The sequence below is a fragment of the Galeopterus variegatus genome, unplaced genomic scaffold (assembly GCF_000696425.1).
Source record: "Galeopterus variegatus unplaced genomic scaffold, G_variegatus-3.0.2 Scaffold5471, whole genome shotgun sequence".
In the NCBI taxonomy this organism is placed as follows: Eukaryota; Metazoa; Chordata; class Mammalia; order Dermoptera; family Cynocephalidae; genus Galeopterus; species Galeopterus variegatus.
In genome coordinates this window covers 68,509-85,760 of record NW_007731582.1, presented here as the reverse complement: position 1 = coordinate 85,760, position 17,252 = coordinate 68,509, and the positions used below count along the sequence as shown (strand labels likewise).

At 44.4% G+C, this 17,252-nt stretch overlaps 1 protein-coding gene across 1 annotated transcript in view; it reads left to right on the top strand.

Moving 5' to 3' along the window:
- Window positions 1–17,252, top strand: part of LOC103604912 (E3 ubiquitin-protein ligase HECW1) — a 109,307-nt gene that overhangs the window by 68,248 nt on the left and 23,807 nt on the right. The window contains exons 10-12 of the mRNA XM_008589487.1: window positions 8,948–9,046; window positions 9,656–9,785; window positions 13,332–13,478. Coding sequence (XP_008587709.1) covers window positions 8,948–9,046; window positions 9,656–9,785; window positions 13,332–13,478 — 376 coding nt within the window. The remainder of the gene's footprint in view (window positions 1–8,947; window positions 9,047–9,655; window positions 9,786–13,331; window positions 13,479–17,252) is intronic.

Below are 17,252 nucleotides of genomic sequence, written 5' to 3'. Positions count from 1 at the left end.
CTCTCTTGCCCCTTGCCTCCTACCCTCCTTTACTATTATCGTCCTCGTTTTCCAAACACCTGAACGTTGCATCAGCTGATGCTCTTGCTTGCCCCGCCCCACGTCTGCACACACTACCTTGGTGATCCTGCCCAGCTGCGTGGCCTCAAAATGCCATCCACACACTGACAGCCCCACGTCAGCATCTGCAGCCTGGTGGTACCACCAGACCCAGCTGCTCTGGCCCGAGTCCGTGGACTGTACTTGGTGCTGCTTTTTCTCATCTCTCCCATCCGATCTGCCAGTAAGTCCCCTTGGCTCTACCATGAAAACACATCCTGAATCTGAGCTCATCACCTCCACTACCACCTAGCGTAAGCCTCCATCGCCTCCCATAGAGGCAGGAGGCTCCTGACTGATCTATCTGCTTCCACTCTTGCCTGCCTTTCCTCTTTCCATGCAGCATCCAGAGCAATCCTTTTAACACATCAATCCATTCATTCCGTAGTCGCTGAACGAATCTTCCAGTGGTTTCCTGTCACACTTAGAATAAAATCTGTGTGATCTGTCCCATGCATATCTCTCCTAACTCATGTTCTGCCATGCTCCCCTTCTCTCCCTGGGTCCAGCCCCAATGGTCTGCTTGTGTTGCTCTGGCAAACCATACTTGTTCCCACCTTGGGGATCGCTGTTCCCCAGCTTGTGCCACTCATCCTCCAGGAGACTGACTCTTTCTTAATTCAGATCAGACATCATCCTCTCAGAAAAGTTGACACTCCCTGGTACATTTGGGAAGAATCACGCTCCCTACCCGTCATTTCCCCAAGAGAAAGCTACAGCCCAAATTCTTGATGGGAGTTCACAGTGGCACTCCGTGGAGTGAGAAGGCACACTCAGAGTCTCAGGGAGTGATGAGAGGCCGCTCAGATGTGTAGCATGGCGCACAAAGACTTGGGTCACGAGGGCCCAGATAGCCTTCCTCAGGTTTTCAGGAAAGGCAAGTGGTACCTGTATGTCAGAAGAATATGATCACCCATTTAGATGTACTTTCCCACACTGTATGCCCTAATCCAGTGGTTCTCAAGAGAAGGTGTTTTGGCCTCATTGGGGACAATGGGCAATGTTAAGAGATAGTTTGGGTTGTCACAACTGAGGGAAGGTACTACTGGCACCTGGCAGATGGAGGCCAGGGATGCTATTAAACAACCTACAATGTGTAGGACATCAGACGTCGACAGTGCCAAGGGTGAGGACCTGCTCTATTATTTTGAGAAACACAAAGGACCCCTTAAAGGACCTTAGCCCCTGCAGGTCCTGGCCCATTGCCAGGGAAGCAGTGCTGGAGAAGATCCAGGAAGTAACAGGAACGGAAAACATGAATGCTGCAGAGAGAACCTTCTAGAACTCAGCTGACACAAACCACCTGGCTGCCAGCCTGCAGGAGGCAGGCAATGCTTTGGTGGGTGCAGTCACCGGAGCCATGGCTTGGGACACAGGCCTCTGTGATGGTGTCCTGGGGGCAGCCCAGCATGGGTGCAGTTATAGCAGCTCGGTAGCCCCATTCACTGACCCAACAAAATGTCTTTGAGCCCCTGTTGGTTTGCCAGTACAGTGCCGGTTCTGGCAGGTGTTTGTTCTGGTCCAGGACACACCACCACATTTGGAAGAGCCCTTCAGAGTCAGAGTACTGTGCAGAGTTTTGAGCCTTGGTGTCCTGCGAGGTGTCCTGCAACTGCCTCAGCCTCCCATTCCCTTGCCAAAGGCAGCATGAGTCAAGCACATTGTCCCCAAACATCAGCCTCTTTACAGTGCTCCACTACACCATCTGATCCCCTTCCAGGCAGGAAGGCCAGGAGATGGGGCAGCTTCAGTTCTCCCAAGTCTGCAGCTGGTGTAGGGGAGTCTCTCAGGCTGATCTGTGATGCATCCAAAGGTGCAGAAGGCAGGAATCGAGGAGAGAGAGGCTGGGGCTCAGCCTGTAGCTGCAGCAGGTCAAGAAGAGGGTACTGAGAAGGTCACCAAAGCCAGGCGACACCTGAGACAATTTTTAGGGGCCCAAATTTAATGCCAGGAAATCAACCTGCCAGAAACACCCAGCAGAGCCTTCCAGACTTGGCAGATTGCCTGATGCTGCACTGAGGGTTTTATTCCAATTTTGTATCACTTTCATGTAAGAGGATTGACTAGAAGCCTTTCAAGTCTTGTGTTTCACTATCCAAAGTGCCCTTCTGGGTTGTCAGTAGGTCTTTTATTTTCCCCACTTGGTGAGCTGTCCTGCCTCCCCTTCTATGAAGCCCGGCCCGTGAGTGAGTCCTCTCCCCAGCTTCCCAAGTGCATTCTGTGCCATTATGAAAACTGCTTTTGTTTAAAGAATCAGTTCAAAATACACTGTTAAATCATTACATACTAATACCTCCTAAAACGTGCTCCCATGCAAAGTTTCATCAGAGAGATGGAGGAGGAAGGGAGAGACCTGCTCTTTCAGCCTCTGAGCATAAAACATTTGCACCACCTCTTTCAATGCGTTGGCTCGACCACCTAAACTCTCCTCTGCAGTTTCTGTTCCTCTTCCTGGATGGAGACCTACTACAGATACTGGACATTTGAGCAATTAACCTAGTCGAACAGGTTTCAAATGGTATATGATAATACAGACATTTTCAATAGGTTTGTATAGTTGTGCTCCACTGGGATAAAACCAGATGATAACTTTCAATTTAATTCAACTGAACAAATCTTGATTGAGCCCTTACCTGTGCCAGGCACTGTGATACATAAATGCTTTTTGTAAGCAGAGCAGAGGTTTGCAGCTCTGCAACAGCAAGAAACTGCAGGCTAGCCCTGTAGGTCCAGTCCACATTCTCACCCTTCAATCTGAGATGGGTGTGTAGCCCTTGGGTTCATTCTGAGCCTGGTGGAAGAGACCAGGCATGCCAGTCTGCAGAGAGTATTTATGAAATTCTCAGGTGGACTGACCTCCACTATCCCCTATACAAATTCCTTTAACAGTTGCCCTATACAGTAGGTACTATCATGATCCCCATTTTACAGATGAGTAAACTGAGACCTATGGATCTTAAACAGCTTTCTCAAAGTCACACAGGCCAGAAGATTCAAACTGGGGCTGCCTGACATCAGACCCTGCAATATCACCCTCCCCACCACACTGCCTTTCTTGGTTCACTGGCAGACAGCCCAAAGATTAGTCAAGTAAACAAACAGTAACACACTCAAAGGGAAGGTTAAGTTTTTGTTGGGCCTTTAAACCACTTGGGAAGATGTGCCGGAAATGTGTCAAGCTCCATTACCTTTTGAACTCTTACTAAAATATGCAAAACCCAGATAGAACCATGGTAAATCCTTGCCAATAATGCTGGTTCCTTTCAGATCTCCTGCCATAATTACCCTCCACATCTTTGAGAAAGGTCAGAGTCGCAGAAGTTGTTTTCTGCAGAGGCAGACCAGGTTCATCTCCCAGGCCTCTAGTGAGGTGTTCATGTGGATGCTTGAAGAGAGACGTCTGCCCATGCCGAGTTAATGGGCTGTGGCAGACAGTGCATGCGGATCCAGGCTTCTCCCACCATGAGCCCATAGGGGCAGACGGACAGATGAAAAGCACTTAGGTTTCCATCCGAGGGGAAAGGGCTAGCGTAAGAGTGGAGCACGCATAAAATGAAATACTTTTCAGTTTATTAAAGGATAATGAAAATCTGTATCTTCAGATATGCAAGGGTGTCCGTGCCATACAGTAGTGTGAAAACAGGGCCATGGTGATCCTGTGCACATGAGTATGTCTGTGCTCTGGTCAGCTGACATTCCAGGGAGAATCCCTTCAGGGCCACAGATATTGCCTTGGGTAATAGGATTGACTCCATTCTTTTTTTTACTTAATGTTTCCAATATTGCTTGCATTTTTCTCTGGACTAAAAAATACACAATTCTGCTATTTCTCTTTGGCAGGAGGGAAGGGGTTGATGATACCAAGAGCAAAAACTTGCAACATACTGAGACCAAGACTCTGATGTAAGACTAAGGGATGTTTTCACAAACCACACTGTTGGTGGGTCAGGTTGAGCAATCTGTGAACAGTCCGTGTTCCTCCTCTGGAGAACAGACCGTGCCTTCTCACCAGCGAGATGTACACTTGGCTTACACACCATAACTTTTTTTTCTGTTAAATGTGGGTTCTTGGTATTTTTCTATATTGCTCATCTTTCTGTGCTGTCTTAAGTCCAAATGGGTTTCTGTGGAAACACATCTCTGATTGGTAAATAAATGGAAAAAGATGGTTTGTGCGTTTTTAAAAAGTTGATAATATGTCTTATGGTGATGGCATATCCGAATCTCCTGGGAGGGTTCCAGTTGCCCCTAAGACAGAGCCAGAGAGAGAGGCTCTCTTCCCCGTCCACTGGCCAGGGAAGGCTCCATTCCTGACCCATCAGGGCGTTGTACCGCACAGGCGGCTGGGGTGGAGAGAAGGCTTTGTTGCTAGCAGGAGGGCTCCTCTTATCCTCAGACACGCTCTCTTCCCCGTCCACTGGCCAGGGAAGGCTCCATTCCTGACCCATCAGGGCGTTGTACCCCACAGGCGGCTGGGGTGGAGAGAAGGCTTTGTTGCTAGCAGGAGGGCTCCTCTTATCCTCAGACACCTGCACGGTGCATGCACTTGGATCTGCTGGTGCCCCTGAGGACAGGCCCCTCTTGCGAAGAGAAGTTGGGTGGTGCCCATCACTGGAATCCAGACACATGTGGGCATGTCTGACAGACTCACCATGGGGAGCAGACACAAAGCAGATTATGAGCAGGGAGGCTGGGGACCCTTCAGATACAACACAGCCCAAGAGAAGCTGAAGAATGGCCAGCCCAAAGCCGAGGGCTAGCTGTGAATGGGTGCTGGGACCTGTTCCCCAAACCCCCCACAGCCTCACCACGCTAGGGGTTAAAGGACAGCGAGCAAACTTCAGAAGCAGTCCCAGTGAGCTCTGGGGCCAGACAGTTCTGCCATGAGGCCCCTCAGACAGTGCAGGTCAACACGGAGGAGCCATTACCTACGGGCAAAATACAAATGAACACAGGCCACCAGGAAGAGCAGTTATGGGCAGCAGCCTGGGCAGGGAGGGGCATCGGCCCTAGCACACGCAGCACATGAACCCCACGTCTGCGACGCATCTGGGACAGTTGTAGCTGTGTTCAAGCATGGCCTCAAGAACGGCAGCCCACAAACTGGGGGGCAGCACCACACCCCAGGAGCAGGGCTGGGCTGCGGTGTCAGAGGAGACTCCGAGAGGAGCGGGACTGAGCCCTGCACGCTCACCCAGGAGCTCTCAAACTGGGCCCAGGACAGGGTTGAAGTGACACGTCTGTACCCCGCGGGCTGGGCTCTCTTACTTCGGGAGGTGGTATTTTAATGTCTCTTCAGATCAAAACACAAACACTGGTGTTTGCTTAAATTGTCTGCACTGCTTCTTCAGTTTCTTCTTAGTGTGTATGTGGACACGCTATTTTAGATCCAGAGACTAAAGGAAAGTATTATCTCCTACACTTTCACAACCTGTGGTGATAACAAACGCACGCACGGCAGTTCCTCTGCTGGCAGGTGCTTTCCGTTCCAGTCTGCACTTTCTAGGCTCTTGTTTTGGATTTGAACTGTACAGTCGTTGTATTATACTTGACACAAACACATCCAATATTATAATGCATTGCTCTGGAATATATTTTACTGTATATAATGGGCTGGCTAAAAGCCGCCCACATCATCACAGCTTGTTTATGGAAAAACATCAAGGGTCTAATTGTTGCCCGCATCGTCCTAAGAAACCACGGTAATTTGTCTTTAGACTCATGTCATGATCTACCCCGATTCTCCACTGATGGTCTACATTGGAGTCCCCCGGTTGAGGGGTGGGCACCAGTGGTCCTGTCTGCATGGTTCTGAGCAGTACCCAGTCTCAGAGACCTCCTCCCCGGTCACTTGTGATTGATCCAGGGTGGACACCCACCTGAGGCAGAACATTCAGTGAATCCTGCGGAAATCTTGACCGAGGTCATAGAGGGTCGAGTTGGTCTCTGCGGTGCTTGCACTCCAGGTTGTGAGCCATGGGAGGTGCTGGCAGCAAGAGGAAGTAAAGTGCAGAAGAGGAGCCCAGGGCAGAGGCTGCCTGAGGGCGGGGAGGCATTCATGTCCCTCCTGTCCTGAGGCCAGCTGCTCCCAACCCCGGATCCCTGAGAGGCCGCCATGATCTTGCAATAAAGTCCTCCTTCGGCTTAAGCTCATTGAAGGTCATGTGAACCGAAACATTTCTCATTAGCACAGGAGGTGTTGGTAGCCAGCATAAAGTACGAATAGCAGGTAGTAATACTAATAACAGGTAACATTTAAAGACTGAGGTTTTCCTGAAGAGGAGACCAGGAATGGGAAGGCCACACTCCAGCCATCCTGGCCCTGGAAGCAGCGTGTTGACCTCCCCGCTGCTCCTTTCTCAGACGGACGCCACGCGAAGGCCTAGTCTGGGGACAGGCAGGTGTGGGTTTCCTCACCGTGAGGCGGAGATGGTCATAGCCCTGAAATAGAGTTGTTGCCGGGGCCAGTGAGATGAGGCGGGTGACGTCCCTTGTTCCAGTAGACATTTGGAAAGAAGTTACTTCTAATCCGTTCTAACTTTTCATTTATAATTAGCTGCAGTGCCTGATCGAAAACGGGCAGAGCGGTGGCAGCCAGAGCCCCTCTGTGTTCTCACCATTAGAGACATTGCTGAGAGAGACGTTCTCTATTAAGTGAAGGAAGCATTCTTTTATTCACGGTTCACCCCAAATATTTTTTCTACAGAAATTGGTGGTGGATATGGTCGAGTAACTTAGTAACTTTTCAGCTTCTCACCAAAAAAAAAAAAAATGTTTTGTCATTTAACCTTATATTTAAATTTAATAATAGACTTCCTAATATTAGACTATCCTTAGCTTCCTAAAGTAAAATATCCTTAATCATTTCACATTGTTCTGGGAATGAATTGGTGGATTCAATCCCTTGCGTTTTATTTAGGATTTTTCTATGTATGAGTGAGATGTCTTTAGTTTTCTTCCTTGTGTTATCTTTCCCAGGTTCCTCTTCGTGGTTATGGTAGGTCATGATGAGGACTTAGGAAGTTTACCACCCTTTTCAGATTTCTGGAACTATTTAAACAGCAGAGAAATCGTCTGTGCCTTGAGGATTTGAAAGAACATGTCTTTAAATATAGATATGTGTATATCCAGTCCCAACATCAATTTTGGAGATAGTCCTTTTTCCTTAAAGTTTTCTAGTTTACACTATGATTATTGGCCTATTTAAGTTTTCTACTTCTTTTTAAATCAATTTGAATCATTTTTATTTTGCCAGAAAATTTTCAATTCATTGAGATATTCAGTTATTTAACATCAAGCTGAAAATACTGTTCTCATTTAATGTCTTTATTTATTCCATTTCTGCACATACTGCCTGTCGTGATTAGCATCTCTCCCCTCGGGGACTTCCTCTAAGTGGGTGGGGGGAGGGGCGCCTCCGTGCTGACGTTTGCTCTGTCCCTGTTCTGGATCATCTCAGTCTTCTCGACCCAAATGGCCACACCCACTGTCATGTCGTAAGCATCAGTGGCAGAGCCTTGGAGTGCACTTAGAGTGGATTGGCCAACACAGGGTAAAAAGCGAATGGTGGTTTTATGTGCAGCACTGTGGTTGCTGTGTTGGGGCCCAGTCAGTTTTTGGGGTGGTCAGCAAAGAGCACTGAGGGATGGAGCAGTGGTGGACACCCAGGCCTCAAGGACTCTGAGACACCTGTCCTAGGAGCCTCCCGTCCACAGTGCCCTGCAGCAGCACCACTGAGGTTCTGACCTCTGGTCTTGTCAGAGTCAATAATGCTGGCATGCTATTTCATGCAAAAAGAATTGACTACTTCAAACATGCCGGTTTGAAGTGTTGTAATGTATAATTATGCTTATTCTATGGAATTAGATAATCTATTAATTTTAACATTTGTAATAGTAGTTATAGAGTTGGAAATCCTTTGAGTCTGAAAAAAGCCTCATAAAAGGCAGTAGAGATGGGTTAGTTGGAAATTCCAGCTGGGAAATTCTGAAAAAAGTCACAACTAAGTTCATGACCAGGTGAAAACCTAGTCAGATAGGAAACTGGGGAGACTGATTATGGAGGTAGGTGCCAGAGATGGGCAAGGCTCACATGGTGGGGAAAGCACAGGTGCTAGACCAGGCAGCCCAGAAGCTGGTTTAGGATCAGGGCAGCAACAGGATCCAGCTCCAGGTAGCCTCACATTTAGCCAGGCAGGTCACCAGCAAAAATTCCAGGAAGCTAATTGCCCAACAAGGATTGAAACCAGTAAAGGCCCCTAAGTCTGGAGGTGGTCAGGGCTACACGACCAGTTCTTCCTTTGTATGTGGTTGGCTACATTAAATAGCGATGCTCGCTTAGCTTCTCGCCTGTCATGCTGTGATTCCACGTAACTCTTCCCCACCGTCTGTGACCGTGACTGCTGTGTGCAGTTTATGCTCAGATCCTCCCCACCGGCATGGACCTTGAGGTGCTATCTTCAGAATGTTTGGGTGGGTGAGGACGCACCATCCAGAAAGTGCTCTGTGTCCTTGGGTTCAGGGCCTCCTCTGGTTCTCTGTGGGCAATTTATCCTGAATTCCCCTTCCCCAAGGGTCCCCATTCTCCAAGGTCTGAGGAGAGACTGAAAAAAATGAGTGTCGTCTGGGAGGTGGGGAGAGGAGTTTCCTTTAGGACATACCAAGCACACAGGTGTTGCTTATGACAAAGAATGAGGAGGCGGAAAACGGGTGCAATCAGTTGGCAAGTTCTTTAAGCAGTTTAAGATGAATACTGTAAGGAAACACATCAAATAAAATAACAAGTTAAAATGTTTAGCAATGTAAATTCCCACCTTCCCTTAAATTCCTCTGCCTTGTCTGTGTTCCAGGTTCAGGTTTAGTGGTCGTATCCTTGGCCTGGCTCTAATCCATCAGTACCTTCTCGATGCTTTCTTCACGAGGCCCTTCTACAAGGCACTTCTGAGACTGTAAGTGTGTTGCAGACCACAGTTCCGCTGGCCCTGGCTGCTGGACAGTGGCACTGGCCTCTCTGGCACCAGCCTCTCTGGCACCTCTGGTCTTTTGTCTCTGTTTTACCTTAACCATTCCTGTTGGGGTTAGGGTGATTTCCTGTTCTGAGTGCTTAGATATCACATAAACCTTTGACAATAAAAAGGCATTTGGAGATTTTAGGTAGGCATAGGGGAAGACTCTATTATCAAAACATCATGTAATAAATACAAGTCAGTTCACATAAAAATTATGATATTATTTCAAACATTGCATTAAACTATTAAGAAGAATTGGTCGGTTTATAGCTTACTTGTTTTAAAATAATACTTTTCTCTAATTGCCATGAAAGGAGTCCATGGGTTTATAATTAAATTCTATGTTTATGATCATAAATATTTTAAATTTTTCTTTTCAAAAGAAAATTATTGAACCAGTTATTGGTTCCTTCAATAAAAATTTGTTATAAAAATATCAGATGGTTGAAATAATTCCACAGTGTTTTAGCATAACCACATTTTTGGACTGAGGTCTGAGCAGCCACTCGCTCGGTAATTGCTAACCATTCTCCCTTTGAATTCACCCAGCCCCTGTGATTTGAGTGACCTGGAATATTTGGATGAGGAATTCCACCAGAGCTTGCAGTGGATGAAGGACAACAACATCACGGATATCCTAGACCTCACTTTCACCGTTAATGAAGAGGTCTTTGGACAGGTTTGTGTGATGTGGGTCTTGGAAAGGGGGTTTTGTATTTTATTATAGAAAATGCACATAACATAAAATTTACCGTCCTCACCATTTTTCAGTGTGCACTTCAGTATGGTTGAGTATGTTCACATCGTTGGACATCCAATCTCCAGAATGCTTTTATATTGCAAAACTGAAACTCTACCCATCAAACAACAACTCTCCACTTCTCCTGCCGCGTAATAACTTCGTATAGCATACATTATACGAAGTTATACGATGAACAGTGCTGCTGGGAGCACAGGCGTGCAAGCACCTGCCCAAGTCCCGGCTTTCAGTTCTTTTGGATAAATACACAGAAGTGGGATTGCTGTGATTTATAGTCATAGGAATATGTCTTTAAACTAGAGAACAAGACATATCATTCATTCAAAGTATGATTCTTTGGGGAGTACTTCCTTTAATAAATCTGCCCATGTCCTCTTCCTTCCTTTTTTTTTGTTATGACATGGATCTACTTTATGGAGTCTTTTGAAAATCAAATGTGATCATGGAGCAGAAAGCATTTTTGCGAAGTATGTCATGCACATGTAAGCTATTTCTGTTGTCTATGCAACTGCAAAATAATTCTTTTCATCACACCCAGATATTTATTCCTCCAAAGTGCATAGATCTCAATACTACTTAAGAGATAAATCTTCCTGTTTTTTCCTACTAGTATTTATGCATTGAATCTTCTGGTGAAATGGGTTACAGTTTTAACAGAAAATATCACAGCCTGAGCAGATTTAACAATAAGACTTTGAGAACATCATTTATAAGAGACCCCAAAAGCCCATGACATGTGGTAATTTATAATACGGTTGTTGTGAGACTCTTAAAATAATTTATAAGCACCTTGCTTGAATATGGACAGTGTGTTGAGTCTATGGATAAGTTGCCCACTGAACGCTGCGGACTACCCAGCATCCATATCTCAATCAAGATTCTTAGAGAGGTCCTGGAAAATGCCAATATCCTGTTGTATTGCCTTTGTATAAACATACCTCTGAAGAATGCTCTGATACATATTTGAGAAAATGCATTTCTTCCTATAACTATAGAAAGCACATTTAAATATGTTCAAGAATATGCTGTCCTGCCATGCACTAAATGAACAGGTAAAGTACACTATTTCCTATGCATTAGTATTTTTAGCTCAGCCTTCACATTTGCCCTATAATAGATGGTAAATTTGTAAAATATACACAATTATTTACCAAATTGTATTAAGACAACAATTTAATATTTAGCTATATTAAAAATTTTTAAGTTAGATCTCTAACCTAACTCATTACACTAAAATAAACTCCAGCTATATCAGAAACCTGAATGTTAAAAGAGAGAAAAAAAGAAACAAGAGAATTTTTTTTTTATTTTTAATCTTGTAGTAAGGAATCATGCTATAGATATGGCACAAACTCTCAAATTCATAAAAGATTGACATAGTCAAATAAAATTATTTTTTAAATTCTGCTTGGCGAAATACACCATAAACAAAGTAAAGGTAGCATAATATTTAATATATTGTAATATGTAACACAGACGAAGGCTATTTCCTTTAATGTTGAAAGAAATCCCACAGATCAGTAAGAAATGATCAGTCAACAACCCAACAGAAAATCAGCAAAGAATATAAATTGATAGTTCTCAGAAAAGGAAATATGAGGAGATACTCAACCTCGCTCAATTTTTAAAATGTAAATTAAAGCTATAATGAGATATCATTTTTCCTTATTAGAATACCAAGAATCAGAAAGTTTCACAGTATTCTATTTAGAGCTGGTGCAGAGAAACAGGCACTCCTGCAAATTGTAGTTGGACGTTTGGTTCATTCTCTATGAGAGGTGCCCTGGCGATATTTATCCATATTTACATCACATGCCTCTAACTCAGCATCCACATCTAGGAATTTGTCCTAAAGATATATTCATACCTAATTGAAATGCCTAATTAGAATCTTCATTACAGCATTGTTGATAATTGCAAAAGATCTGAAACAGTCTAAATGTCCAGCAGTAGAGAAATTGTTAAATAAATGATACATTTACACAATGGAATAGTGGAATTGTGTGTGGCTATTGAAAAGTATGAGATACCCCAGCCCATCAATTTACATATAGATCCTAAACAATAAACAGCGTGTTCTGACAATCACAAAGAAAGAATAAGGCAGGTCTAAATTGGTGTGAAGCAATTGCCAGGATATATTTTTCAGAGAGAAAAGGATGGTGAACAGCAGCGTTTATGGTATGCTACTGCTTATGGGGGAAGAGAGGACATGGACACGTTCCCTGACATATGCATAGAATCCCCTGGAAGGGAAGGAGGGGTGATTTTCTCCAGACAGAGCAGCTGGGAGAAGAGGTCAGAGAGAAACTTATTGTTCATTTTATGGCCTTTTCTGCCACTTGAGTTTTATTCCATGGACACATTATCTACTCAAGAAAATAAACTACGAATAGCTGAATACATAAAATTAGAGGAAAAAATAATATTGAAGACACAAAAGAGCGATCCTTTATGTGTGTGCAGTGCAGGAACTGAACAACTCAGAGAAGAGTTGAAATGTTCCCAGTGATAAAAAATAAGGATGTGTCGTAGATCTAGAATAATGTATATCTGTTTAAATTTATCCTATTTCTCTTCAAAAGGAGGTCACCAAGAATAATAACTTTGGTTTTAGAAAATTAAATCACAGCCCTTGTTTCGGCAAGTTATTAGATAGTGGAGAGCAGAAAAATGCAGATGAAAGACACAGTAGGCTTTTTCCTCGGTGTGAGGATTAGGTTCAGCTGCTAGTGAAGGGGCCCAAAACCAGCCAGCTGGAAGGAGCAGTGGCGTATTTTTCACTCACGTCGAAGTCTGGAGGCAGGCAGTCCAAGGCTGGTTAGGAAACTCGGTTTGATGGAATCCTGGAGCACCAGGCTCTTGCGGGCCTCTCATCCCTGGGATGGGCCCCTGCACTTGTGGCCCAGATGAGAACCACGTCCCAACCACCACGTGGGTGTTCAGAGCAGCAGGACAAAGGAACACACAGCCTGTCCTTTAAGGAGGCCTTCAAGTGCCCTGCCCACTTCTGCTCACACGTGACTGGCCACAATTCAGTTACGTGCCACACCTGGCTGCAAACGATGTTGGGAAATAAAGCCTTTCACCGGGCAGTTAAAAACCAGAGGTCCCAGGGTCAGGCCGTCCTTCTGCCACTGTCCTATATGGCCGTGAAACCCATCTTCCTGCCCCTGCTGTTTTGCCGCTTCTGGTCCACTGTGGGAGGGAAGCTGGGGCTGTAAGTGAGATTTGGGGGCACAGAGCATGTGGGTGTAGCTCCACCATTCAACAACCACGGGCGTTTTCCCTTTAGTTCCATGATGCCCGTTGAGCTAAGGAAACATGTCTTCTCTTTACAAAACAAAAGAGGTGGCTCTTCCAAGGTGCTTCAGAACCTGCTCAGGACACCCAGAGCCTTCTGAGCGACCCCCGCAGGAGGTCAGCCCCATGGTGGGCATCACCACATTTCTGTCTCCCTGCAAGGTGACGGAAAGGGAGTTGAAGTCCGGAGGTGCCAACACGCAGGTGACAGAGAAGAACAAGAAAGACTACATCGAGCGCATGGTGCGGTGGCGGGTGGAGCGTGGCGTGGCGCAACAGGCCGAGGCGCTGGTGCGGGGCTTCTACGAGGTGAGCCTGGCGCCTGGGGCTCAGCTATGTCACCAAAGGGCAGAGGATGTACCTGGGGGGGACGGCTGAGGGGTCAGACTTCTTGGGAAACCCAACTCTTGTCGTAGTGACAAATGCTCTCAAGACACCAGCATTGAGGGGTCCCTGATGGGCCGCATGTGAAGACATCCAGCACCTGCTGTCAAGGAATGTGCAGGTGGCATTTCCTTTTGTTCAATGAAACAAAAATGTATGAAGTAAAGTAGCGGGAGGATGTTGTCCACTCTTCCTAGGTTTTTATTTTGTTCTAGCATCACTTGGTACCACATGGTACCTGCTGAGGGATGAACTGAGAAGGGACAGCTGCGACACTTCCTGTGCACAAAAGTGATAACCTAAAACGTATCCAGTTCATAAACAAGAAGCTGTAAACACCCTCTTAGGTCATGGGTCTTGGAAGGGTCTCTTTCCCTGCCAGGATGGAAGCATGGGCCACCGCGGTCTCCATGACCACTGGTTCATTAAGGAGGCCGCAGCACAGGCCTTCCGTTGTGTGTGCTGCACTCATGTGACATGTGAGAGCAGGGCACAGAGTTTGGACGAGGCAGGTCCTCCCAGATCTGCAAAGGAAATACAGTCATTTTAAGATAGAATTCCTAATCCCAGGAAATGAGTCATAATTTTACGCAAAAGAGAGCATGCATTTTAAGTGAAATGGTAATACTAATAGCTATTAAATCCCTTCAAAGTGATGGGGACTTTGCCTTTTTTTTATTTTAACATCTGCTTGTACATATTTGTGGGGTACGGCGTGTTGTTTGAATACATGCACATACAGCCCAATGGTTCACGTAAGGTGGACAGCATAGTTTTGTGCCCATTCGTCCACCTCTTCTCCAACCCGCTCCCCTCCTGGCCTCTGGTAACCGTTATTCTACTCTCTACTTCCATGGGAACCACTATTTTTTTAGTTTCCACATATGAGTGAGATCGTGCAGTTTTCGTCTTTCTGTGCCTGGCTTACTTCACTTACCATGATGGTCTCCATTTCCATCCATGTTGCTGAAAAAGACTGTATTTTATTTTTTTAATAGATGAATACTATTCCTTTGTGTATATATACTACAGTTTTTAAAAAATCCATTCATCCATTGATGGGCATTTACGTTGATTCCACCTCTTGGCTATCATGACTAGTGTTGCAATGAACATGGGAGGGCAGGTTTATTTTTGATATATTAATTTCATTTCCTTTGAGTATATACTCAGTAGTGGGATAGCTGGTTCATAAGGTAGTTCAATTTTTAGTTCTCTAAGGAGCCTCCATACTGTTTTCCACAGTGTCTGTGGAAATTTACATCCGCACTAACAGTGTAGGAGAGCTCCCTTTTCTCTGAATCCTCCCCAGCATTTGTTATTTTCTGTCTGGTTGATAATGGCCATTCTAACTGGAGTGAGAAGATATCTCATTGTGGTTTTAATTTGCATTTCCCTGATGAATAGTGATGTTGAGCATTTTTTCATGTGGTTGTTGGCCATCTGTATTTCTTCTTTTGAGAAATGTCTGTTTAGGTCCTTTGCCCATTTTTTAATTGGGTTAACTTGGGTTTTTTGCTGTTGAGTTGTTTGAGTTCCTTATATATTCTGGATATTAACTCCTTGTCTACTGTGTAGTTTGCAAACACTTTCTCCCACTCTATACGTTGTTCCTTCACTTTGTTGACTATGTCCTTTGCCATGCAGAAGCGTTTCAGTCTGGTGTAGTCCCGTTTGTGCGTTTTTGCTTCCGTTGCCTGTCCCTTTGTAGTCTCACGCAAAAAAACGCTGCCCACTCCCATTTCATGTAGAGTTTTTCCTATGTTTTCTCCTACTAGTTTCATAGGTTTAGGTCTTAAATTTAGGTTGATTTTTTTTTTTTTTTTTTTTTTGGCGGCATACAGTGGGGTTGGTTATTGTGGCCTATTACCAAAACCTCCCCCTTCCATCCCAACAACCTCATATCTCTTTGCTTGTTGTATCAACTTCAAGGAATTGTCATTGTTGTGTCTTCTTCCCTCCCTCCCTCCCAGGTCGTTTGTCTATTTATTTATTTGTTTTTAGCTCCCACAAATAAGTGAGAACTTGTGATATTTCCCTTTCTGTGCCTGACTTGTTTCACTTAATATCATTCTCTCTAGGTCCATCCATGTTGTTGCAAATGGCAGTATTTCATTCTTTTTTATAGCATAGTAGTATTCCATTGTGTAGATTCACCACAATTTCCGTATCCACTCATCTGATGATGGACATTTGGGCTGGTTCCAACTCTAGGCTACTGTAAAGAGTGCTGCAATGAACACTGGAGAACAGGTATACCTTCGACTTGATGATTTCCATTCCTCCGGGTATATTCTCAGTAGTGGGATAGCTGGGTCATATGGTAGATCTATCTGCAACTGTTTGAGGAACCTCCATACCATTTTCCATAGAGGCTGCACCATTTTGCAGTCCCACCAACAGTGTATGAGAGTTCCTTTTACTCTGCATCCTCGCCAGCATTTATCATTCTCAGTCTTTTGGATATTAGCCATCCTAACTGGGGTGAGATGGTATCTCAGTGTGGTTTTGATTTGCATTTCCCGAAAGCTGAGTGATGTTGAGCATTTTTTCATATGACTGTTGGCCATTCGTATATCTTCCTTAGAGAATTGCCTACTTAGCTCTTTTGCCCAATTTTTAATTGGGTTACTTGTTTTTTTGTTGTAAAGTTGTTTCAGTTCCTTGTATATTCTGGATATTAATCCTTTGTCAGATGTATATTTTGCAAATATTTTCTCCCACTCTGTTGGTTGTCTTTTAACTCTGTTAATTGTTTCTTTTGCTGTGCAGAAGCCTTTTAGCTTGATATAGTCCCATTTGTTTATTTTTCCTTTGGTTGCTCGTGCTTTTGGGGTTATGTTCATGAAGTCTGTGCCCAGTCCTACTTCCTGAAGTGTTTCTCCCATGTTTTCTTTAAGAAGTTTTATTGTTTCAGGGTGTATATTTAATTCTTTAATCCACTTAGAGTTGATTTTAGTATATGATGAGAGGTATGGGTCTAGTTTCATTCTCCTGCATATGAATATCCAGTTGTCCCAGCACCATTTGCTGAACAGGCAGTCTCTTCCCCAGTGTATAGGCTTGGTGACTTTGTCAAAGATCAGACGGCTGTACATGTGTCGGCTGATTTCTAGTTTCTCTATTCTATTCCATTGATCAGTGTGTCTGTTTTTATGCCAGTACCATGCTGTTTTGGTTATTTTAGCTTTGTAGTATAGTTTAAAGTTGGGTAGTGTTATGTCTCCAGCTTTATTTTTTTTGCTCAGAATTGCTTTGGCTATGCATGGTCTTTTGTTATTCCATATAAATATCTGGATAGTATTTTCCATTTTGGAGAAAAATGTCATTGGAATTTTGATGGGGATTGCATTAAATTTGTATATCAATTTGGGTAGTATGGATATTTTCACTATGTTGATTCTTCCAATCCAAGAGCATGAGATATCTTTCCATCTTCTTGTGTCCTCTTTAATTTCTCTCAGCAGTGGTTTGTAGTTCTCATTATAGAGATTTTTCACATCCTTGGTTAACTCAATTCCTAAGTATTTTATTTTTTGGGTGGCTATTGTAAATGGGCAGGCTTTCTTGATTTCTCTTTCTGCACGTTCGCTATTGGAGAATAGAAATGCTACTGATTTGTATGTGTTGATTTTTTATCCTGTTACTTTGCTGAAATAATTTATCAATTCCAAGAGTTTTTTTTGTAGAGGCTTTAGG